This window comes from Apteryx rowi, unplaced genomic scaffold, assembly GCF_003343035.1.
Source record: "Apteryx rowi isolate R43461 unplaced genomic scaffold, aptRow1 scaffold_252, whole genome shotgun sequence".
In the NCBI taxonomy this organism is placed as follows: Eukaryota; Metazoa; Chordata; class Aves; order Apterygiformes; family Apterygidae; genus Apteryx; species Apteryx rowi.
The window spans coordinates 410,905-436,559 of record NW_020448886.1 but is presented as its reverse complement, the minus strand read 5'-3'; the positions used below and the strand labels follow the sequence as shown (position 1 = coordinate 436,559).

Genomic DNA, 25,655 nt, shown 5'->3' with positions numbered 1-25,655 from the left:
ATCCTTGTGGTACATTTCAGAATGAGCATTTCCGTTTTCGCAACAGTACCACATTGACGCTTAATATCAGAGTTGCTGTAGCCTCTCAGATCCTTTTCTTCATTATTGCTGCCTGGTTTTCTGTACTTATGTCCTCTTGAAGCATATTTCTTTGTTTTATTTAATTTCATTGTTGATTTTTTTTTTTTTTGGGGGGGGGAACCTTTTTCCAGTTTACTAAGATCAGAATTCAAAATTACCTTGACCTTCTGAATTCTTGCCCCTCATTCCTGCTTGCTTTCATCTGCCAGTGTCATAAGTATTCTCTGTACAAATTATCAAATTGCTAGTGGAAATACTGTTATCCTAGGGAAGTGGGAGTAAAATAGACTAATTTACATGTTTCGCATTATCCGTAAGAACATTTATTACAGTCATATTTGGAAAAAAAAAACAAAAAACAAAAAACAGAGAGAGCAGGTAGAGCTTTAAACCACAGTAAGCAGGGCACAGTCTCTGTGCAAGTGAAATGTGCTTTTCTTCATGTACTCCATGACAGTGATCTCTGGGCAAGAGCATTAAGGAAGGCTAATAAAGAGTTGACTGAATTGAATGGAATTCAGCTCAGGACAGAAATCTGGACTTCACTCACTGTTATCTCAGTATGACAACATTAATAAGAGCTGAATATTTTTTTTTAACCAGTTATTTTACTTACCTCAAAGGAATTTCCTCACACCCTGATTCTAGGAAGAAACTGGCCTGCTCGATGACCATCATAGCTAATACATGAGCACAAAAAGAAGCTAATCTTAGCATGTTAGAAAATGTTTATCATATTATAATACAGAAAGAAGATTTGCTTTGCAGGATTATAAGCTCATAGTTTTCCTAAATGAAGTTATAATAGAAGCTTCCTATGTGAAATACCTGGCAGAGTTCCCCGAAAAGATACAGGTCACTTCTTTTAAAGCAGATATCTACTGCTCTAGTGATTATAGCTGGATAGTTTTAGCATATATCAGAATGTGTGTAGCAGTTATATGAATGTATATACTGAATTGGCAGACTTGTGTTAAATCTGTTATCCCTTTTACCACACAATTTAATCAACAAACGGAGCAGCAAACTAAAAATCCCCCAAAGACTAGAACTGAATGGTAATGAAAGAAGGGTGGGGGTTAGCACACTTCTCTCTTCCTTTTTTGTAAGCTGTTGTTTCTTTTCGCTTCTTCTACTTTTGTTATGTTGCCCTATGTATAGCATTTGGGGCTGTTAGGGAGGTTGCTACTTGAAAAGGAACTGGAAATCATAACATCTGGAAGGTGCCCTTGCCTTGAGACAAAATACAATTCACAAGAATGGGTGGAGTAGAAAAAAGTAACCTCAACAGGAACCTCAACTCCCAACTGTCTTTCTGCACATCCACTCCCTACTACTCTGTAGCCAGAATAAATAACACTTTTCTGCAAGGACCAACATAAAATAGTGCAACTCCATGCAGTAAGTGTACAACATACTGCAATTCAAAAAAAGTTTGTAATGTGTATCTTCTTGTCTTCTCCAGTTCACTAAACTGCCTACCTTTTTCTTCCTACTCCTGAGAGGTCAATCAACCTAGGTACTGATCCATACCGAAAGAACAATCCCTGAATTCACTAATGCAGCAGAACCAACTTCGTTCCTGCTGTGTTTTTGTCACTTTTGTCAGTATGTTCAGACAGTTCAGAGAGAACTTTCTACCATCAGTTTAACTAACAAAACATTCCCCTCTTCTTTGTTTGCTTCTATTCAGTAATTAGCAACTTTACATACAGGAATGTCTTACTGAATCTTACTGATCAGTCTTACTGAATCAGCATGGTTGGCTGTCTGATCTCTACTGAAGATTAACATCATCTAGGCTTTAAAAGAAAACATTAGCCACCTACTGACAGGTAGGCCACAACAGCCTTGTATATCTGTGGTCTTGCAAGTATTGAGGATGTGGGCATGGTCTACTGTAGGTGTGAGGTCACTGCTCTGAACTTTTTTGCCTCTGACTTTTCTTCTGTTTAAATGCTGGCTTTTGCAAATTTGGCAATGACAGGCAGCAAGGCTCAAAAATCTCTTCAACTGATACGGCTGTTTCTGAGAGAAGAAATGTCTACACCTTTCCTGCTGAGTGAGATCACAGGAAAAGGCAAAGCATGCTCCTGCAGTCCCATGAAAAGTTGTACAGAGTTCCTCCTGGCAAATTAGGAATATAAGGAGTTTAATAGAACACGTAATTCAGTTATATTCATCTTGTGAATGAATGTATGTGCCACGTGTAGATATTTGACTGTGCTGATTGTAACTAGTTTTCACTCTGACTATTAAAACACTTGTATCCCTATCCATGATAGAGGCAAACTGGAATCCTGTGCTGCAGTCCTTCTTCCAATATTCCATCCAGGGAAATAATAACTTTCCTTTACGTGAAGAAGAGGAGACCTTGGCATCTGAAGGTGCTGGGTGTAGATTCTCCTGTGGATAGCTCTTTGCTTCCAGGCACTTGGTGTCACATGCAAGGGATTTGTTAGTTTCTTGCCCCATGTCCGCTTTTATACCTGACTGATAGACTTCTAAGTCCTGTGCTAAGAAGGCAGTCTGAAGGGGAAAAAAGAATACATTTCATAATCATACTGCATAGTGCTTCCCAAAATCCAGCTGTTACACAAGTCACAAGTAGATCTTGATCACTTCTGTCAGCTGTCTCCTGTTGCTCTCGCTGCCCTTGCTTCGGTATAGGGTTCTGCTGTACTCTGAGGTCAGAGTGCTGCGGAGCGCCCCTCCTTCCGGGCTCTATCTCCTGGGTCAGTTTCTGACTAATAAGCGATAAATACGAGCCTCGTTGTACTGCCTGACAAAAATAAATCATACTAATGCAGTAATAAAGGGGTTACCTTTATTATTGGACATTCATAAGTTATGAAGTCGTTTGGGCTGTAATTCTGCTATCCCTGCTTGATGGAATGTTATGTCGAAGAGGAGGATTTTTATTTTTTTTAAAGCCCATTTTTCTAAAGCAATTGAATAAATGCTGTTGCTAGTATTTTTGTGCATCTGAGTCTGAGCGAAGTTGGTTGTGGTAGTGCTTTTTTTTTTTCTCTTTTTAATAATCCTAAATAAAGTGATAATTGAACTTGCAAAATCCATTTTTATATCACTTCTGTAATTTCAAAGGGTCTTATATTACTTTGTAATTACAAGATCTGATACTAAAGATGTGGCATGGTGTCCTATAAGCATTCATAAGGGCTTTTGTGGTGTCCTGTTTTATTCCTGTTCTGTCTTTGATTAAAAAATTTTAAAAATGATCTAAGACAATATTGTATTGTAAAAGGACTTGGTGTTCATAAACTGAATCCTCTTGCAGTTGGAAAATCCTGTGCAACATGCACCTGTGCTTTAGCATTCCTGTACTTATTCTTTAGATCAAATGCCGTAATTCTTCTTCGTAATAAAATTCAGTATATGGTAATTAAAAAAAAAAAATCTCTGCATTTTTTTTAATTTCTTTCAAGTTGAGGCATAATATATTTTTTTCTAAATCTAAGAAACATTTCAGATTTTAAACATGGAGCTGATCTGTAGAATTCATTTTTTGCATTTGAGTTTGTTAGATGGTTTTGTTTATAGTCAAATAAAGAGTGGACTATTTTTTTCTAGAGCTGTTAAAACAAACTAGTGGTTGTTGGAACTACAGAATGTGTTTATTTTAATGTGGATATATTTCCGGGGGGAGGGGGGGAAGGGAGGCTGCAGAGGTGGGAGGGAGTGCTTAAATTAATTCTATTCACCAACTTTAAAAAAAAAAAAGTGAGTTTGCCATATCAATTGATTATTGTTTTTAATATTCTTGTTACTTGAAGATACACCTGAAATCAAAATGACATCTCTGTATAAATGAAAGCAATTAATACTGTGGATTCTGCTTGTGCAGACTTATGGATGTAAGGCATTATATATAATATGTAAAATGCCCTGGCAGATTTTTTTTTGCCTGTTATAAAGTAGACAAATGCTTGTCTTTCACTGAAGTACATATCCATAATACGAGATTTCACTTGTAGTGTATATCCTTTCCATTCAAAAACATTTATTTCTACTCTTAAAATGTTATGTTGATACTTATTTTTAGATTCTTAGGGAGCAGAAATAAATATTTCTGTATTTATATTCAGTTTCTCCTGTTCACTTTTCTACTGAGCATTTTCCTTGGTACTGTAAGCAGTATAGCATAATGGTTATGTCTTTAGCAAAGAGGGTCTGGACAAAAATCTCTGAACTTGCAGGTGCTAATTGAAGTGAAGCAAAAGATTGCTTGTGTAATACAACTTTTCCCTCCCCATTATAGAAAGTTAGAACTGATTTTGGTGATCTTCTTGAATGACTGAAATTTTGTCTTCTAAGAACTATTACGTTTCAGGCAGTTTCTAAAGATAAGTTTTTGACTGTTTTTCACAGTCATGGCATAGGATGATAGTGTTTTAGGGATGCTGTAGCTTTTATGATAGGTGGCTGTGGGACAACCACTTGAATTAGAATGATAATTTCTTACATATTTTCGAATTTAACTCTAGTGTAGATAATCCAACAAAATCACTGAATGCCAAGGGTTTTTTTCCCCCCATGTTAGATATAAGTAGTTGTCAGTCTGAATAGTAAAATGAAAATTCAGGAACAGATTGTTTGTTTGTAATCCAGAAGGGAAGTTTTATTTGTTTGAATGGCTTATGTATTTTTGAAAGTAACTGGAAGCTCTTTCTTATTTATGATAACAATAGAGAAAATGAAATAGTATACTGCTTGAACTGTTCTGTTTCCAAGCAAAATCTAATTTTAGTTCATTTAAAGATTTTTTTTTACATACTTAATCTACTTTATATATATATATTCTTGTCTATATATCTACTTGTATATACTTAAATATAAATATATACTTATAAAACTAATTACAGTGCTTCAAAGCAACCTGTGGTGCAGCACTGGTAAAGGTTAGGGTGTTTGCTAAACCTGGTTTTCTTGGATACCATATCCAATGCAGAGAGTGCCAAGCGGCTGCACGTGGTCAGCTTCTTTGCTCCGTGCCTCTTGGATGAGAAGTAAAGGGAGACTCGGCACAGGAGGTGTCCCCACTCCATGCAGTATGTACGGAGTCTGCAGCACTGGTAGTCCTGGAGGCAGAGGGCAAGAGACTTGGTTGCAGCCCTGGGTCGAGGGGTTGCTGAGCAGGAGAGGGCAGCAGCAGCCTGTGAAGAGGGCCTGGGTAGGTGGTGGCTCCTTAAGGCTTTGCGTGGTAGGTGGCAAGCTCTTCTCAAGAAGAAACTTCTGGGCTTACACAGTTTGCTGCTTAGGCCAAACTTTTCTGTTTATCCTCTGAACTGGTTTGAATTTTAAGGCTATTGCTTCTATCACCATTGACTGTAGCATGAATCTCCTGGATACTGCTTTGAGTGATAAAAGCATTATTAACATATCACATTGAAGTATTAGAATTATCTTTTCTGTGCACAGTGTAGTTTGAAACGTGGTATTGCCAATTGCAACTTGCATCCAAAAGTCATTAGGAGTTTGAAGGAATGCAGACAGAACTGTTTACTTGTACTGTACAGCTTCAAAAAATCAAAGACTGCCTGGATACAACACTGTTAGATATTTAAGACATCGCAGATCAAAGGCTGAAAGTGGACAGAATTTATAGTAGATTTCATGAAATCAAGGTAATTTTTTTTTCAGATGGCTTTTTTCATAGAGTAACAAATAAAAGCAGTTTGTCAGAAATCTATCTTGAATCTTCCTCCTTTTACTGTGAGCATTAAGAAATCAAGCTAGTTAAGTATTCAGGAAAATCATGCTTAATGTTACTGGCTAGAAAATCCAAGGTGGTTTTGTGATGAGTTAACAACAGTGATGGTCATATTTGACTGTAATTACAATGGTGTGCTTTCTTTTTCCTAGGTGGCTTTTTTTAATGCAGTAGTGTCGTCAGCTGGCTGAAGACTGAACATGAGAATAGCAGGTAAGTGCACTCAGTGAAATCAGACCTTTGTAACTTGTGAAACAAGCTGTAGGCAGCATTAATGAATAAAGGAGAGCTGTGACAATAATACAAAGTTTTAAAATATGCACAACGGTTTCGTCATGACATTGCTGTCCCATTTTACTGAGCTTTTGGAAGCACGTTTTGGAATTTGGCATGGTCTAAGAGCAAGCGGTCAGTTACAGCAGTACAGCTATCTTCGGTGACTAGATAAGGTGCCATGACTTGATCTGCTTTGGCTGCTAATTCTATAAGATGATGAAGGAATAATAAAATGGCTAATTGCTATGTTTTAAGCAATTTCTTCCCCACCTCACACCACAACCAGAAGTGTCACACATGATTATAATATAGTGTTTGAAACTTCTGGAATGGTTAGTGGGAGTTGGAAAGCTGTAAAAACTTTAATAGAAGTATGTTACTTCAGTCCAGTGCTTGAGAAATTGATTTTACTTGAAAGTGTATAGTAGTTGTAAGAATTGCAATATTCCTTTGGCAAAGATATCTTATAGGAAAATTTTATTTTAGAAGTTTCTTTGCAGTAGAATAGCCTGCTGCATTTGTATGGCAATTGAACAATTTTGACATTCTGATGCCTTGCACTTTAATTAAAAAGTTGTATGGTTATGTTGCAGGAGGCATAACTGTTCACCCTCCTAGAAGAGGGTGATGCTTTCTTTTCCAAAAGAGTTAAACATTAACCTTTTTAGCTGCCCGAAAGTATTCCTGATTTCTGTGGCTGCTTCTAAAATTATCATTCAGGGTAGTTACAGAGAGCTCAAGAGTGGATATACAGTTTTATTAATTGCAGTAAGTGTAATTGGGAGCCACTTGTTAAAGGGAAAGCAAAGCCAATAGAGGTCTGGGGAAATGCTGTAATTTCTGGAAGATGGCCAAATCACCTGGAAGATGCCTTTCCCAAATCTTTCTTCTCTTCCATCTAACTTAAAATTTTGTTGCTAAAACCTACAGACAAAAAAGATAAGACAGTCCATATAGAATATTTCTCCTGTAGCAAACAGGCTGGGTTTGCTTCAAGTATTAAGGGGGGTTGGACTAGATGATCTCCAGAGGTCCCTTCCAACCTCAGCGATTCTGTGATTCTGTGATTAAAAGATTTTTCTAAGAGAATATTTCTTACATCACTCAGTGGGAGCCTGTGCAATTCTGAAAGGCTCAGAATATTAAATGGAAGAGATGGTTAGTGCTCATACAGTACTGAGTTCTCATTCATCTCTTCCTCCATCTACCCAAACTGTGTGCTCTCCAACTGCCATTTGCTATATGGCACATTCCAAACTATGGTACCATCTTGTCTTTTTAAGTAATGTTACCTTTGCAGACCTTTTCTCTGCTTTTTAATGTAAATTCAGATTGTTTTCTTTAGCACTTACCTGTGGTTCATTTTTCTTCAAATGCAGTTGTCTTTGAAGTCCCAGCTTGATGTTCTTAAATTAAGTTTGTTTCTGTATTTTTTCTTTACATAATGTCTGTGTGCTCACCCATGCATGTCTCTTTCCTTATCTATCTTTTCTCTTTCTATCTGCTTATCTTTCCCCCCCGTCTTCCCCCTCCCCCCCGCAACTTTGGAAGGATTGATTAACAGCTTTCATCCTTCTGAAAGCTGAGTAATCTATCTATTTTAAGGTTTTCTAAACAGCCCTTCGCAGCCCAGTCTGAGATCTGCAGGAGTACATAAGATCTTTTCTGAATAATTTATTTGCCTGGCAATCTGAGAAATACAAGCATTCTGCAGGGTCGCTTCTCCCAAAGCTGTTCAACACAGTGGGATATTGATCAGATGCCTCTTCACCTAACTAGGACTCAGAATAATGACTTCTAATTCCAGACAGTCAGTAATTTACAGTAAAACTGAACGCAGAATATTCTGTAAAATCTGTTGAAAATAATGTTAGAAAATGGCAAATATGTAACTAGAACAGCAGGCTTCATGATGGTGCTAAGTACAACTGAGTTTCTGTTTCAGATATAATCTCTGTGATTGTGTGCTTCCAGCTTTTCTCCCTGCCAGGTGGCTTGACCTCTTGGCATTGCAAGAAAATTAGGCTTGTAAAACTTCAAGCCACCAGAGACCTCAACATATTAAAAGGGGGAGGGGAAAGCTACTGCTTTTTAAAGAAGAGATGATTTAAAAAATAATAAGATTTTACTAACTTGATTTTTGAAGGTCAGTAATTAAAAATTTATTAAAAAGAAGGCAGAGGGGCTTTTTTTTTTTTCTTTTTTTTTTAAACTGTATTGCTCAGGCTTGACTAATCAAAGCAGCCAAGCTGTAGTATATAAACAGACCCATAATTGCTCAGTCTGGGTCACACATTAAAATAGAGGTATCTCAGTCTGAAGACAAAAAGAAAGGGAGTATTTATGAACAGTGAGCAACAGGGACATATGGCTAAGAACTGGGAAGTAGGATGGGGGGAGTGGGACTTTCTGCTTTGGAGAGCAGCCAATTGTTAAATCAGCTTAGTTCATCTTGTTCAGCTGGATTTCCATGAAAAAGTCTGTGCTTTCTGCTGGTTGCTGAGCTGCGTTGGTTTACTGTGAGGTCAGACCAGCATGAAGCTTGGAGAAAGAAAGGAGGTGAGATTTCATGGCTGGGATATGTGTTTGGTGTAGCAATCTGATAGACTGACTCAGTTGCACCCTACATTATAATGTTCTTTTCTTGTGGATTATTTTTGTTTGGCGAGCCCCACAGCGTTTCTGAAAGCAGTTCTCCTTAATCTAACCTGATAGAGATTTCTCATGTAGTTAATTTTGGTAAATTTTAATGTTATCATTTACAGATAATTTTTTGAAACTTTTTCTCTGCTTCTGAATAGGTGCTGCAAAGTTGGTAGTAGTCGTAGCAATATTTTTATTGACATTTTATGTCATATCTCAAGTTTTTGAGATAAAAATGGATGCAAACTTAGGACACATATTTGGTGAGTGATGACTTTGTTTTTCTAGATACCTGTTAATATTTATTTGAGCCATAATCAAGAATAATATATTCTTTTTGCTGTAACCTTGACTTAGACTCTTGCACTTCAGAAGAAACTTGTGTTTATTTTTAATGTGTGTAGTTTCAGTTATTTTATATATGAAATATTTAACCTACGTTCTTAATAAGTTTGATTCTTGTCTTGCAAGCGTACACAATTTTACCTGATTTTCTGTTTACTGCTACTTACCATCTTAGCTGAGAGTTGTAACCTATGTAACTGACATGTACAATTGAATGTGCAGTAATCAAAACATTTCAGATGTGCCGAGTTCTACAAAAAAAAGGGGTTACCAGCATAAATGGTTTAAAATTCACGGTGTGTGTTTTGAACCAACTTTGTCTTGAAAGGGGCTCATGGGTGGGATTCATGTTACTTAACTCCAGACTCCAGTGTGAGCATCCACATCTGAACCACTCATCAGAGGCATCTGTAATAATCACTGAACAGACATAGATTCTGTTAAGTATCTCAGGAGCATTTCAGACATCTGCCTGATGAGGTCACTTGTGGCCCTTCCCATCCAAAGAAAGGGGGTCTTGAAGCCTGGGTTCAGATGTACTGGAGTTGCGGACTTCCAGCATTAGGTGAAAGAAGTCCAATCCTGGTAAAGCTTCTAGTCTGTGGTACTTCTGCTTGGTTGGATAAAATCAGGTTATAAGAATGGAATTTACTTCACTCCAGCACCCACATCTCCGTAGGCCCCTTGTTCTGTATTTCTCTATGCTTACCTTCATTGGAGAGCTGTAAATTAAGATAGTGCCTCAAAATGTGGTCCCTGATCACTTTCTTTCTTCTGCTGTGTACAGGTTTATGTTTTACATCAGAACATAATGTTCACATGTATTTGATGATTTAATCAATCTATTTTTATAGATGTACAAAAAGGTTTAAAATTTATAGGCTATTTTACAGTAAATGACATTTCTATAGTAAAAATAAAACTCTTTTGCATTTTAGCTAGATCAGCACTGGATGCAGCTGCACGCTGTGAGTACTCATATGCATGTGTTACTGCTGTGGCTTGCTTTCACTAAAGGCAGAAAGAATGCTGGATTTCAATAGTTAGGAAAGTCTTAATTACACTTAAAATGCAATCAGAAACTTTTTTTCTCTTTCTCTAACTTTCCTAAATTTCTGGCAAAGTCTGTATGGTTTTTCCAGCATTTTGGCAAGAGTGCAGAGTTTTATTTGTGGCTTTTGATGACCGTGGTAGGTGGCAAGCAAAGGGGTAAGAACAAGGGAGCAGGGTAAAGTAGTACTGCAGGAACTTAGATTATTTTAAGCTGCTGTGAAACTGCACCATGAAGCCTGGCTTGCCTCTGCTCTTCTTGAATTCCTTTGGAAAATTGACTAATTAACTATTTAACTGTTAGCTTACCTGTATTGCTGTCTTTAAAGTCCTGTTTTATTTTGACAGCTACAAAACCTCCAAGATACAAATGTGGGATTTCTAAAGCTTGTCCCGAAAAGCACTTTGCATTCAAAATGGCAAGTGGAGCAGCAAATGTAGTTGGGCCTAAAATTTGTGTAGAAGATAATGTGTAAGTATTGGCACCTGTTGTCTGTATGTATCTCTTTAAATTGTTGTCTTGGGTCATGTTGTATGCAAAACCAGTAATTTAAATGATTTTTTGTTTGTAAGTTTTCTTTGCCTGCATAATGACCACATGAACAAGTTATCACAGATCAAATTGTAATATAAAACACATTTGATAATCTGCAGTAAATGCTGAAGTGTATGCTATTTTAATAAATGCAAGACAGCTTACATTTTATTTTAGGTTTACAGACTTATAGAGTAGTCACACTTTGTAAAGTCAGATGCAGACTTGCCTCCAAGTACCTTTTTCTTGTGCCCCTAATTGTAATTCAATGAATAATTTTATTTTTAAGTAATTACTCCCAATACTTCTAATTGAATGTCATCAGCTAGAAATGTGCTGTGGAATTGTCTTTTGCAAGTCATCTTTATAAGCCATTTATTTCAATAGGACCAATGACAAAAGATTTTCCACATTTAAAGGATGACTTCAAAAGGAAAAAGTAATACTTTAATGATTAGTAGTTATTTAATTGTGCTGATGATAATTATAGTTGCAAAATTTAGAACAACCATGAAATGAAATTCACTTTTTGTAATATTTCCTTAATGCGTCCTTAAAGGAACTGTTTGAAAAAGGTGCCTTTAAGTCTTGTGTTTCTAATAACAGTATTTTTAATGTAATATTATCAATAATACTATGCCTACAGCATTTAACTGCATGTCTTTAATATTCCCATTATATGGATTACAGCAAATAGGATAATCAATCTGTTGAATTAGGTTTTCCATCACTGTATTCCGTAATTTAAAGCGACATCATAAGAGTAAAGATAAGACTCTTTTTAGTGTTAACTCTAGCAGTTTGTTTGTAGTGGTGTCAAAATGAGTGATTTTTCTGACTATCACTCATGCGCAGTGTCTCCCCTTTGCTTTGCTAGTTGAAACATCAGCACTGTTGGAGTTTCAAGCAATTCTTATGCGAGGCCAATTTAGCTTGAGCTTTCTTGCAGATGTAGGACTGCATTGGTGCAGAACCCCGTTTGCAGCAGAACTTCCCTGTGTGGTCAGGGAGCACGTGCCAAGCTGGCGTAGGCTCTCGGTCCCCTCAAACTGTAACTAAAAGCTACTAGTTTGTTCCCATTCATACCACTTTATGACCTTGGACAGTCTTATCTAATCTCTCTGCATGTTATTTTTGTTGGTGTTGCAGAATTTGCCAGCTTCTCATTCTGGTTGCTAGGAGGCTTAATATCTGTGAAGACTTGGGTGATTCGCTGATTAAAAGTTAAAGGGTGAAAGTAATACTTTAACTTCAGGGCTGTGATTTTATTAGTGCCCTACCTACTGGTCAACTAAGAAGAGGAAATTGTTCTTGTCAAAAAAATCCTCTACTATTTTACCGAAGAAAGTGAGGAAAAGAAAGTGGTTGCTGGCAAGAAATCTTCCTTTCTTTTAATACTAGTATACAGCTAATGGCATCTTAAGTTCAGTTTCCTTTGTCAAAAATCTCTGCTATTGCCTTCTAGGAGGACTTTTAAATGTTTGTTTAAACATGCACCAGAAAATTGGGTTAATATTATATGATCTCCTGCTTTGTTCATAATGCATTTGACTGGTATTTTAAAAGTTCATATAATTTGTTGGTTGTAAATTTTTGGAATTCTAAAACTGAGAAACTGCTGCCCTCCTGTGAGCAATTTGCAGCATTGCACCCAGTAGTTAAGCACACAGACTACTGGAGTGTGTGAAATATATTCTTTCAGAGTTACGAGATATTATTTCCTGGGTGGTAGCTCTTTTTATTGTTCAAATAAACTGTTCACCAGAGTTTCTTGGCCTGATTTACGTAGAGAAGTACAATTTGGGTGATTTTTGTCACTGTTTAGTCAAAAGTATTATTATTAAATACTAATAAAAAGTGCTAAGCCACTTCGGTCCCTGAATTTATATGCATACATAGCATTATCAGAGGGGAACAAAAGTGAATTTGATTTCTTTTCTTCTTGTGTTACTTTGGTTTGCCTAACCAGAGTAAAATCTTTTTTTTTTTTCCCCCCTCTCTGTTTTTGGTGCTTCTTTAAAAATGTAATGGCTTGCAGTTAAGAAAAATAGCTGTAATGTTTTAAGTGAAGTAGACATCTAAAACTGTGTGGAAGTTTTGTGTGTCTGATAAAGAGGTTAGTATGAGTACCTCCATTCAAAGTATTAACTTGACTGACAGTTGGTTTAGTGGAATGTTACATAATACTCTTCACAGATATAGATAATAATAAGTATCTATCTTTTTAACACTAGATTGCTCAGATTTCTGTGAAGAGGTAAATTTCAGTATCTTCATTCTACACTATACTTTGCAGAACTGGAACAGTCGGACGTGTGAGCTGGTCAGTGCCGTCTGAACCAAAAGTCTCCCGAATCCTAGTCCGGTGCCCTCTGCTGGTGCCTAATAAAGCTTAAAGCAAGATAGCTCAGCAGACGTTATTCTAAGTAGGCCCAGAAATTAATCATTCCCTCCATTGTTCCAGAAATAGTTAAAAATGAAAAGTTCCTTATTTTACTGGTATTGTGTTATTTGTAATTCTGAGCTATTTTTCTAGTTTTCTGCCACACAGTCCTGAACAATGCAGGAATACTAACTGAAGTAGAAGTACTGATTAAAGAAGATACTGTTATCAGCTTTTTGCATCTCATGTATATTATATTTGATCAGTGAAGGTCAAATAATGAGTGAGTAGCCCAGACTTGTGAGAGAGAACATGTTTGGCTGTGTTCCTTCCGTTTAAAGAAGAAACATTCCAAAAAGCTTCTAAAATGACTCTCCCTTCCCATTCTTGTGTGGTGAAAGTTTTCATCTTTGAAAAATACCACACTGCCTATGCGTCTGCTTTCTATGTTACAAGGTCGTTTGTACAAACTGTTACTCTACATTTTCAGGCCTTACCCCAGCTGGGAACTGGGGACTGCAAGGGGTTATTGTTACCAGTCCTTTTTTATGGCAGTGCTGTCGGATAGCTCCCTGGAAGCATAAGGAATTCCAGCCAGACAGCAGGTATTTTCCCCAGTCCTCTTGCACCCACACAGGCATGGGTGGCTGGGAGGTTCTCCCAGAACTGTGCAGCTCTTGCATGACAGAACCATCGCCCAGTTTTGAAGTTTTTGTGAGCCATATGCATTTTGTTATTCTGCCCACTAGTAGCATTTGGCCTAAGTAGTTCTTTTGCCTTCCTTGTGTTTGCTTCTCCTGTGTTGACTGTCAACATCAATATCCTATATGACTATTGTGAAGCTCAAGAAAAATGAATGCCAATCTGTCTCTACCTATCTATGTAGACCTACTCCTCTTTTTTTTTCCATCTGATACGCTTTCTACTCCCCTAGCCATCCATTTGAATATTTCTCTTTTAGCTAGAATTGTACATCATACTGCTTGTACCCCATTTACTGGGCACTAACGTCACAAATAGTTTGCTATTTTTGTTAGAAATAATTGGAATAATTGATCTGATGCATTGTAGCATCACACTTGTCTATTCCATGACCATTCTGCATTAGTAGTTTGTGCCCACCTAAAATATAGTAGTCCTTTGGCTCTTCAGTTGTTGTTGTGATCCAGCGAAGTTCTAAGCTTTGTCTGAGTTTATGAAGGCTTGTAAACCCCAAGTACATGTTGCTGTAATCTGTGTTACTAGACACAAAATTCATGCTGTTTTCTTTTGCTCTTGAAGTCAATTCCAGTTTATTTTCTATGGTAATTTAGCCTTTCTCTGCACAATACTTCTGTTTATATAGTTTAACCAACACACTGGATGTGTTGACATTCAAGTCCTTAATATTAAAAAATATCCATAACCTGATTCTTGAAAAACTCAATTAGCACAGTAGCAATATCTCTGCATCCTGATAATTTTCTTTTTAAAACTGCCTGTTAGTACTTCTCTAGCCTGTTCTTTGCTAGCTGGTGCTTCAGATTGTTCTGTGGGGTTTTTTGTGTTTTTCTTTGGGGGAGGGGATTGTCTTTTTATAATAATGTTTCATGGTCTTGCCCCTGCAAAATATAAAATTCAGCAACCCTGACATAATCAGAAAGTTACTTTGTGTTCTTTGTAATCACAAGACAAGGAAGCAGAAACAAGTTTTTATAATTTGTCACTAATAGATATAACTTAAGTTTTTGCTCTGTATTAAACATAAGGATGATATTTGGTTTACAAGAGTGCATGTAATTCAGGAGATACTTAATTTCTTAATTATTTTTAATTGTTTAGATGTTTTGGAGTGAAATTGGAATTTTGCTGTAGATTGGTTTAGTTAGACTTTGTTCTTCTGTCTTGGAAGGGCATAATCCAAAATAGAGGGGAAAAAATACTGTAATCATCCTCAAAATATTAAAACTCACTGATGCTACTTGATGGATTTGGAAGAAGGGACAATATTGTCATACTTCTTTACAAGTGATTTTTCAATGCAGTTTTTGTTTTATTAGCCATTGCCAGGTTTATGCTGCAGTAACCTTACTGTAGAATCTTTCACCACATTCCTTAATAACTAATACTTTTTTTGTATTGGTATTGCAGTTATTTTTTTATTATCTGAAATCAGTTTTTAAATCAGAAACTAAAGCTCCTAATAAAGGGAAGCAGAGATTATTGCTGAAAAGTAAAATGCATAGTTTTGCTTTGGTTTTTGTAAATACTTCTCTTCTGGTAATAACAGAGCAATAGAAGTTTACAGTATAGAAAAGATTAGGAATTGATCTTAATGGAGAAATCTGAAATATCTCCTGCATAAAATTCTAACCTTTTTTGTGTGTTTATGTGTATAATTACCACAGTACTACATCCTATTTTGACTTGCATCTATCTACAGAGAATTTTGTAGTTAAAATGAAGGAAAGTTCTTATTCTTGGTAAATTAAATGTCCACTAAATTTTATGAGCTAAGGAATGCACTTAGAACTTCACAGCTTTTTTTCATTTATGTTTTCAGTCTTTATTTGCCATGTGTTTCTGTTGCATTAATAGAAAAATATGGAGCTCCTCCAGTGGCTAAAATACTTCTGGAATCCCCTATTAACCAGAAATGAATTTTGCAGTTTAGCAGAAAATTGCCAGTCTTCTGTTTCAAGAGTTATTGAGTTAGGGTTTTATTTTTATTCAGGATTTTTGGCAGATGGTATAACTTGGAAGACTAACAGAAGAATATGGAATCTTTCATCTCTACTACTTATTTAAAACCTAAGTTATTGTACCAAAAAATACCATCAACTGATAGTCTTTCATGCCCTCTCTGTACTAGTACAAGCTAGTACTGATTCAGCTCCTGAAAGAACGTCTACTGAATTTTCCATTCATGCAAATTTTGGCTCATATCCTCATCCTAGGTGCAAAAGAGGGACGTCAGAGGGAGGAGGATTTTGTCTCACTTCCGTGATAGACTGCTTCTTGTTTCTAGCCCATCGCTAATGAGTTACCATGGGAAAGTTGATGCTGCAGTCCTTCCAAAACATAGCTCCTGAAGAAAGAATGATCCGACTGAATCTGAATGAAAATCATGTGATCACTGCAGAAATGACCTGTATAAAGCTTTAAACGTAACAGTGTACACATCTGCAGCCTTTCCCTAGAGTGAGCTAGGGAAGGTACAGCAATGCTGGTCAGAGTTAGATGCTGGTTAAAGCATCTGCTACAGTGTGTTTTGAAATTGAGACTTGCGCCTATGTGCTGATGTGCTTTCTTGAATCTGAGCTGGATTTCTTCATTATCTTAATAGTTTCAACCCTTACTCCCATTACTCCTTGTTTATGTCAACCCTTTAATGCCTGGCTTCGAAGCATTAATGGCAGGGATATTTGAGGCCTGTGTTGTGGAGGCAGAACAGATTTTCATACAGTACAGTGCTTCATACAGTGCCAGTAAAAAGGGTTGAGGGGGTTTTCAAACCTCTTCTCAGCAGAGTGGTACACCCACCTCGGTCCAGGGCAGCACTGCACCCAAACAAGCCTGACATTCCCGTTAGCTCTTTCCCACTCTGAGTTTGGTCAAGTAATCGCTGTTCTAGATTACAGCAGTTTTGTTGGGATGCATAACTGTACTTCAGGATTACATTCAACTTTGGTTTAGATCCCATCAGTGTATTAACTATTTTCCTTGGATTTAGTTTCCTGTGATAGGTGAAAGTAGCTGTCTGCTTTGACTTTTTCCTATATAAGCATGATGCTGCAGTATTCACGTTAAATACTTTGTTTAGGTTACCTTTTAAACTTACTAACACATTTTAGTTCTTCATGTGCTTATGAAAAAAGAGTAAGTCTTGGTTACATGACTGGGCTAGGCCCCTTCAAAAAATATTATGTATGTTTCAGGCTCTTTAACTGAGAAGAATTTTCTTAAATACATTAATAGCACTTTATTTTTAGTGGCATTTTTCATATATGCATACTTCTGAAATAAAGTATGCTAATGGTAAGTCGTAACAGTTTTATGGAGCTGAAATGTTGGTTGAAATTATTAAAATCTTTCTTCTACCTGATATTTTTTTCTATTTATAAAAAAGAACTTAATTCTAATAACTTATGAAAACATAAAAGATGATGAACATTCCATCTGTATAAAATATAAGAGTCTACTTAAAGCTGTGTTATAAGGTGATTAAATGATCAAATGAAATGGATACACCTGGGGATACTTGATCTACTGTTCTCAATTCAGTGGTCCCATGAGGGCACCTAGCTTAGTTCTAGGAGATTTTGTTTCATTTAAGTAATCATGTACGTGTGCTCTTTCAGATATGTATGTCTTACAATTTGATTGTTCCTATTTAAAAATCAAGATATAGAATGAAATATTTCGTATCAGAAGATTGTCCTTTTACAAATAAAACTCTGTGTTTATTTTGTTTCAGTTTAATGAGTGGGGTTAAAAACAATGTTGGCAGAGGAATAAATGTGGCCTTGGTCAATGGTAAGTGATATTTTAAATGATCAGTCTGTCTTCATTTTCAAATCGTTCCTGAAATTCTTTTTAAGCCATGTAAGGTACGATGAAAGGTAAGCAGAAAAGGAGATATTCAGGAGATTTATACCGAGACTGATAACAGATCTTAGTGCTTAAACTTTTTTCTTAGTATAGAGTTAGAAAGTGGGAAAACTCAGTATTTTTTTTTTCTTCTTCTTTTTCTAAAAATTTGTGGTAAAAACAGTAACGTGGAGTGCTGTGATGACTTTGTTTTGGTGATACATCAGATTTTTTTTCTTCTGATGCACATATAAAATGGAAAATGACCACAGATGCATGCTGCTGCTTTTGACCTTGTACATTGTCACCACTAACAAAATTCTGTAGACTAAATTCTTCTCTGACACTATTTTCAGTGAAACTTAATAACAGATAAAATTTTTAACTACATGGAAATTCTAGCTCGTTATTCCCCAGCTAGAGATCAGTATATTCTGTTAGTCCATATCTACAGATCTAGGCCCTAAATAGGTCTATGGTTATGTAATTGTGTTCACAATTCTGAACTTTCATTAAAAATAAACAAATTTACCAGTACGTCAGCTTGAAAGTTGATGTGTAATGTCTATACTAGCAGGTTTGTCCTTAATGTGTTAGGAAGCAATTGCTCTGTAGCATTGAGATTGCACTTGTCATTCCACTGGAATATAAATTTATGTTATTTTTGGATCGTACTCAGGTTTACATCATCTAAAGCATGACTTGAACAATACTTATCTAATCCTATTTTGCCCTCATAAATTGCCTCAGTCTGTTCAAACCCAAATTTTCTACCTTCATATTAGATAGCTGCTACTCTTCCTGTTTGTCTTCCAGATGAATGTATGTATTAAAAACAAAACCCTAAATTCCATCAAAAACTAGCATTGTAGACAGTATAGGAACAAAATAAAATACTAATGACATGTTGAATTATCTATTTTCTTTTCCACTTGTTCTCAAAGTTTAAATTAAATCAACTAAGAGTTTCCAGTCGGCAGCAAAACATGCCATGTAATTTTGATCTTCCTTTCTGTGTGGTACTGAAGCTAACCTAAAGCTGTGCTCTCTCTACCTTTTGCAAAAATAACTTAAATAAAAAGTAGATATGTGAAGTGGACTTTCCATATTTGGCTTTTTTGGCTCAGTTTTGGCTTTTTTTTATATTCTACTTGAAGTAAAATCAGAAGTTTGCATCTTCTCTTTTCTCTTGTCTCTTCCTGCACCTTTACAACACCCAGTGGTTCGTGAAAGGAGCAATCTTCATAAAAGTTAACATAGTAATTGATGATTTATATCTCTGAAAGTTTTCAAAAGTGTCATTAAAAGGGGGTTGGGCATGTTATTGGTAAAAATAATTTTTGGCTATTCTGTGACACCAAATATTTATTTTTCTCCAGGTAAAACAGGCGAACCAATAGACACCAAATTCTTTGACATGTGGGGAGGAGGTAGGTGTGGTTAACTTAATATGTTGGAGAGAACAACTAAAATACCTTTTTTGTTTCTGTCGGTCTGTCTGTCTGTCTTTTCCCCCTCTTTGCATAGGCTGCATTTTCTGTGGTGGCTGAAGCTGTTAGTTATGGGAGTGCTTTACCTCTGCTTTGGACTGTGAGGAGAGTACAACTAAAAAGAAACAGTTTATGGGGAGAAGGGACTGATCTGTGTGCAAGAGCATAAACACGCTTGTTCTCCTGAGTAGTTATCCCCCTTGTAGTTGTATCTGCCTGTGCCAAAACAGCACATAAACTATAATAGTAAGGGAGGGTTTTGGTGTTCATAAATCCACTTTATAGATGAGCACATTACTGCATTATTTAATTTTGGTAGCTCTTCTTTCACTGCACTAATTTGGTAATGGGAGTATTTTTCCATTCCAAGCACCAGTAGCTTCAAATTATTACCATCATTTAATTCAAAATAAAAAGAAGTGATTGTTATGTCATTACACAATATACATGAAACTCTTTCTACAAAATGTAAGTGTTCTTTCTCTGGAGCATGTTGTCTTTTTCTCACTTAGGATCTTTTTATAAATTTATACTTATTAATTTAGAGACATTCCTTAAAATAATATTTAATAGACATTGCGGATGTCTGAATATGGCATGGTTGCTCATTATTAAACAATTCTTTGTTCTCTCTTTTCAGATGTGGCACCATTTATTGAATTCCTGAAGTCCATCCAGGATGGAACCATAGTGTTAATGGGAACATATGATGATGGTGCCACCAAGTACGTCATTGATTTATACAGTAAATATTGCTTGAACTTTTAAATGCTGTTTTGTACTGAAAAACAGGGTTCTTTAACAATCACTTTCGATAAAGTTTTGCTTTTCCAGTAAGATGGATCTGAAACTATGCTTTCTGTTGATTAATTTTATAATGCTTTTGTGGTTTGGAGAAAACAAGAGGAGCAAACCAAAACTAACCAGGTGTAATGGGTTCTGCATGTACTTAGAGGAATGTTAGGTGTATATTTTTGTGATCCCTCAGGACAAAGAAACAATAAATTACTTATTAAATTAGATGTATTAGCTGAAATGTCTCTTCTGCTATTTGAACATCTAAATAGACTAGAGATTAATAGATTATTAATTTGCAATTGCTATATCAGTAAACATAGGTGGGGTTTTTTATTTATTTATTTATTTATTTTTTAATACACCCCTCTAAGAAAAGCTATTGATGCAAACAAGAAGACAGTGGTAGGGCAAATGGTCAGTCCAGGAGATTGTTTACTGATAGCTACTAAGAATATATTTGGATGTGGTGTATTGTATTTATTTTCTAATTCATACCTGATTCTACTTGGCTTCAAAGACCCTGTAGGTTTGTAGCCATTCTCATAGAATTTGGCCCCACTTTTTTTTTTAAATATATACTATGAAGGGTATATTTTTACTATACCTGGTAGTTCATTCTGTCTATGCTAGTAAATTCAGATGTGCCCAGAAATAAAACACAACTGTTAGAATGTGACCTAATGTGAATTTGCTCTGTTCCATCTAGCACCTTCCTCAAAAAGCTCCAGAGGAGAGTTTGGTAGTTAGAACAGTCCAGAGACTGTTCCCATTAGGCCTTGCCTGTAGCCTTCCTGTTCTGAAATCTGAGTTTACTAGCGTGTGTATGGTCTGCCTCATACTTGTTGGCCTCAGTGTTCAGAACCATTCCAGACTGAACCTGTTTAATTTATTAATGTAGACATAAGCCTAAGAACCTCTAGTTCTGTAAGCATTATCTTTCAGCCTGCCTTTTGGTCATGCTTAATAGAAATTAAAATATGTTGCAGAAATTTGTATTGTTATCTACCCTTCACTTAAGTCCTCTTGTCAAAAGGATTTCTTCTCATAGTTGAAAAGTGTAAGATTTTTTTTCTTTTCCTCCATTATCTTGATTTTTTTTTTCAGATGCTCTTTATTTTTTATACCTTTTGTTTTTTTGTCATCCTCATCCTGTCTGCATTTTTTTTTCCCAGTAGCAGACTGATATAGGACTAGCTTTCCTATGACAAGATCCTAATTTGCAATATGCAGTATTTGCAATAAATGGTTAAAAGTGGCTGTATGCTCACTTCTTTTGGGAGAAGAAAGCAATTTAAAAGCTGGTGTTTTTTATCCCTAAGGCTCGATCTCTGAACTAATATTGTGTCCACTTCTTTTGTTAGTTTTTCTTGCCTCTCTGCTTTTATTCTTTTGATATTTTAAATAAGTACAATTAGTTTGTTTCAATAATCATGTCTTAGCTAATGTTTTTGAAAGGTTGTGTGATAGTTTTGAAAGCTTTCTATGATACAAGCTCAACAGTAAGGTGAGTTTGGCCCATCCATGCTGGCAGCCAGATACTACTGCTCATTGGTGAAAATGAGCAGTAAAGCCTTAACCCTCATCTTTGATGGTGGTAATAAAATCATAAATGGCCAGTGCTTGAAAACAATTACAATTGTGAAGACCCAGGGTGTTTAAAAGAAAAATATTTTTATTTTGAGTTTTTTTAAAAGATATAAGCTGTTCTACATATATAATGTCCTAAAGCTCTGGAAATTTGTGGGAGTGGAGGGTGCAAATAACCCCCAAAGGACTAAAAATAATGTGATCATTTTTGTCATTTTGGTTAGAGTGACTTGTACAACTGTATCTCATTAAGTAGTAACAGTCAGAAGTTGTGTGTATTGTTTAGTAATTGAGCAAAAATAGTAGCTGGCAGAAAGAAATAAAGAACAGCAACTGGAGGTTTTGGAATGATAACTTATCATTCTACAGAATAACTTTTTCTTCCATACTAAAATTATCTTATTTGGACTTACAGGCACCAAACTGCTGTGGGACAGCATTCTGACCCATAGGTTAATTGACCTGAGCAAGCTAGAACCTTTTTAGAGTATTTAGGTCATTCTTTTAACCTGAAAGAGCTTTTATTTTATCTAGGCTTCAGCTTACGTCTGCAAACAGTGTTTACTTTAAAGGTTGATTTTTATTTAGTTTTTTTATTATTTTATTTTTTTAATGTTGCCTGGAGAATTGTTAAAATGACTCAGGTTGTATGCATAAGTTCTCACAGGATATGATCTGTGGCTTTTGTTGGTGTGCTGATAGGTTTGTGTGCTAGTTGATTGAGATTATAATGTTAAAGGGCAGAGATCGTTTAGATCAGGTGACTTACCTGATTTCGAAAGATAGATCTTGCCCAATATTGACTGACTTAAACTGTATTTAATCAGACTAAAGTTGAATGGTGCATTGAACAATGAAAGCTCTAAGAATGTACGTTTTATTTATGTATTTAACTCTCTGTTTTGCTCAAGGCTTAATGAGGAAGCACGGAAACTGATTGCTGAATTGGGAAGCACGTCCATTACTAACCTTGGCTTCAGAGACAACTGGGTCTTCTGTGGTGGAAAAGGAATTAAGACTAAAAGTCCATTTGAACAGGTCTGTGATGCTATAGTTTATTGGAGTTCAACAGCTTACATTATATTAAAATCATAGCCTGTTTTTAAATACCATGAGTTTGTTCAAAACAGGTATCCATTGCAGTAGTGGCACACATTATTAGTGGTGTTATTTTTCAAAAGAATTCCTTGATTAGTCTCTTCCTTTTAAATATGCAAAAAGATCCTTTAGTGATTCCCAGATTAGAGAAATGTTAATGAGATACTAAGATCTATTCATATAACTAGATTATTTATCTTTTTAACAAATCCAATTTAACTAAGAATTCAAAAATGGTTGCCTGAAGTTCAGATTTTAGACACACTAAACCCCTAATTTTCAAAAAAGATGAAAATTCAATATTATTTAATGTTCTTAAAAACTGACTGTTCATTTCAGTGCCTTGTAAACCTAAATTTATCATTCTTTTTTTTTTTCTAGTGGTTTATGCTCTAAATACAGCTAGTCTTTTTCTTGTTTCTTTTTCTAAGTAAAGGTCCATAACATCTTTTAAAAATGTTTTCCATATTATGGCTTACCTGTTTTTTAGCATACGCTTGTCTGAACAAGCTACATTAATTGGTGAATGCTGAGGGATAGTTGTATTTGATATTTACAAAGCACAAGATATTAATACTGATGTCATCTTTTAACTTGGATGGATTATGGCCATGGATTAATAGAGATGTCTTTTAAAGCAGCTTGTGCAAAAGCAACAGGATAAATGACTTTATATGAATGGTAGATTAATGTTTTCTATTTATAGCATATAAAGAACAACAAGGACACAAACAAATATGAAGGCTGGCCAGAAGTTGTTGAGATGGAAGGCTGCATCCCTCAGAAGCAAGACTAAAACAAAACAAAAGGAAAGAACATGGAAGAAAATGCACTTTCTGCTATTAATAGGGAGAGGGCTATGAAGGAAACTGTACTGTAAATAATATTTTTAAAGCATGCAACCATCTTGTCGGTGTGTGCATGAGCACTGACATTTTGAATATTGCGATTATTTATTGCTAACACACATAGCAATCCTTTTTGTAAATATGTCCAAAAAAAAAAAGAAACATCAAATCATTTCTAAGCAGATTTCCTAAAAGCACAGCTTTTAGTTTGCCTAAAGTAAATAATATCTCTTAGATCAACTGGCTAATAAATTCCATATGCCAATGATAAACAAATAGATCCTGACAGATGTACTATTCTCTAACAGCGTAATGTTGCTGTGAGTATGTAACCTTTGTGGAATATGTAGATTTTAGTGATAAGTTAATAAAGAGCTTTAATTTTTTTTATCCTCTGCCTCTTTAAATGGCAGCATCACTTTTTATTAAAGCTGTTTGGTTATTCTAATACCAGGTGCTCCAGAAATTTATTTTGCAGTCCCCCACCAAAACCTAGTAATCAATAAAGGAAGAATACATGATACAGAAAATACAGATCTGCCATGAGAAGCACAATATAAATTATTTTTCTTAGGGGAAGAACAAAAGTAAATATATAAATAGTGTACATGATATTTAAAAACAGGTTGGAAGGATTTGTATTTAACTTGGAAATAGTGTTTACTTTATAGAAGAGACTTGGCATGTTAAGCAACAGTGCTATGGCTATCTTGTACAGTTTTTGTACTGCTGCCTAACCATTATTCTACCTACTGCTGGTCAGCGATACTGGCTAGTCACATAACAAACGTGCATAATGGAATGCCTTCCTGTTTTAATTCTAGTACGAGGAATAAATTTCCCATTGCAAAGAGCATATTAGAAAGCAGGCTATCTTCTAGTAAGAGTTGATTCAGGGTATGCAATTATGCATTTTCACCACCTGTGTTACATCTGATATGAACTGAGGTAGTTTGTACTTACAGTGAGATGCTGGAGAAAGCATTATATCTTAGGTTATGTATTGTATGACATTCAAACTTGACTGATGTTATCTTCATTTTCTTTAATGGAAAAAAATGGACCAAGTTGAAGTGGCCTTATTCTTTAGCTTGTATCAGAGCTATCAGAAAATAGAATCCTTTCTATGGAAATTTCTGTTTGTTACGGTAGGGCCAGCGTGAATTTTTGCTGAAACTAAATTAGCATGGTGTAATTGACAGTGTTGGTACTCACTGAGTAAGAACTGACACAGAATTGGGTGTAATCTGTTGGAGCTTTGTTTACATGGTTTTGGTAAAATGTCCAAAAACTTTCACCAAGTACCAGAGGATGAAAGAAACAAAGGATTTTTCAGGAATCACAGTATGAATTGAAAACAGTGCCACTCAAAAATACTATTATTGTCAATGTCTTCTGAGACAAAATTGTTTGCACTAAAACTTCAAGCAATATTGGGAATAATTGTTTTGTCACGTAGTTCAAATAAATAACTTGTGATATCAGAGTGAGACTGGATTTTGAGTTGTTCTCTATGATTAACTAGCTTGTTAAATAATGTGATTTTCCCTCAAATTTAATGTAGAACAGCAATAAATGCACCTTATACAGTGAAACCATTTTTTTGTTTGTTTGTTTAGGAGGAAGTGTCAAAACCATGGAGATATTTTTCATCAAATAAGTTTCCCTTTTTGTTAATTGGAAAATAACTTTTATTTCATAATATTAGGTTATTCTAGAAAACTAACTGTATAAGTCCTGGGATTTTAACATAAGTTATATTTTTATTTTGGTGAATATTCCAGTATTGGTTATGCTGTTGTCCAAAATAGTATTAAAAGAATTTTGAAGATACAGTATTTGACAGGGGCTTAAGAACCATTTGTCTGCATTAATGGTTTCCCTGAACTATTGTCTTCATTCTTTTGATTTTGAATACCAATAACTATGTTTCATCTTTCAAGTCGCAAAGTTCAGATTTCCTCTACAAAATAACTGGAGAGGAAATACAACTAAAACAAGACCTCTTTTAGCCCTAATGAATGTCTTTTAATTTGTACTTTTTTTTTCTTTTGGCAATCTGAATAAAGTAAATACGTTCTGACTCCTTAACCCCTTATTTGCACCTGCCACAACACTTTTTGCAACTGATTTTTAAAGCAATGAAATGATAGTTATATTTTGTAACTGTTCTTAAATCATTTGATTCTTGTCTTTTTTTTTTTTTTTAAGTTTTCTTCCT

At 35.5% G+C, this 25,655-nt stretch overlaps 1 protein-coding gene across 3 annotated transcripts in view; it reads left to right on the top strand.

The window, feature by feature from the left end:
• The window catches only part of FAM3C (family with sequence similarity 3 member C), a 31,763-nt gene extending 6,843 nt beyond the window's left edge, over positions 1 to 24,920 (top strand). Inside the window, exons 2-10 of one of the 3 annotated variants that reach the window (XM_026067050.1) lie at positions 5,965 to 6,025; positions 8,890 to 8,994; positions 10,015 to 10,044; positions 10,475 to 10,598; positions 17,501 to 17,559; positions 18,993 to 19,043; positions 19,744 to 19,828; positions 22,400 to 22,526; positions 23,293 to 24,920. In XM_026067050.1, the coding sequence (XP_025922835.1) occupies positions 6,013 to 6,025; positions 8,890 to 8,994; positions 10,015 to 10,044; positions 10,475 to 10,598; positions 17,501 to 17,559; positions 18,993 to 19,043; positions 19,744 to 19,828; positions 22,400 to 22,526; positions 23,293 to 23,382 (684 nt within the window). In that variant the 5' untranslated portion in view covers positions 5,965 to 6,012 and the 3' untranslated portion in view covers positions 23,383 to 24,920. Of the gene's footprint in view, positions 1 to 5,964; positions 6,026 to 8,546; positions 8,648 to 8,889; positions 8,995 to 10,014; positions 10,045 to 10,474; positions 10,599 to 17,500; positions 17,560 to 18,992; positions 19,044 to 19,743; positions 19,829 to 22,399; positions 22,527 to 23,292 lie in introns of those variants that run through there. The other 2 variants (XM_026067051.1, XM_026067052.1) reach the window with 2 other exon arrangements.
• The last annotated feature ends 735 nt before the right edge of the window (positions 24,921 to 25,655 follow it).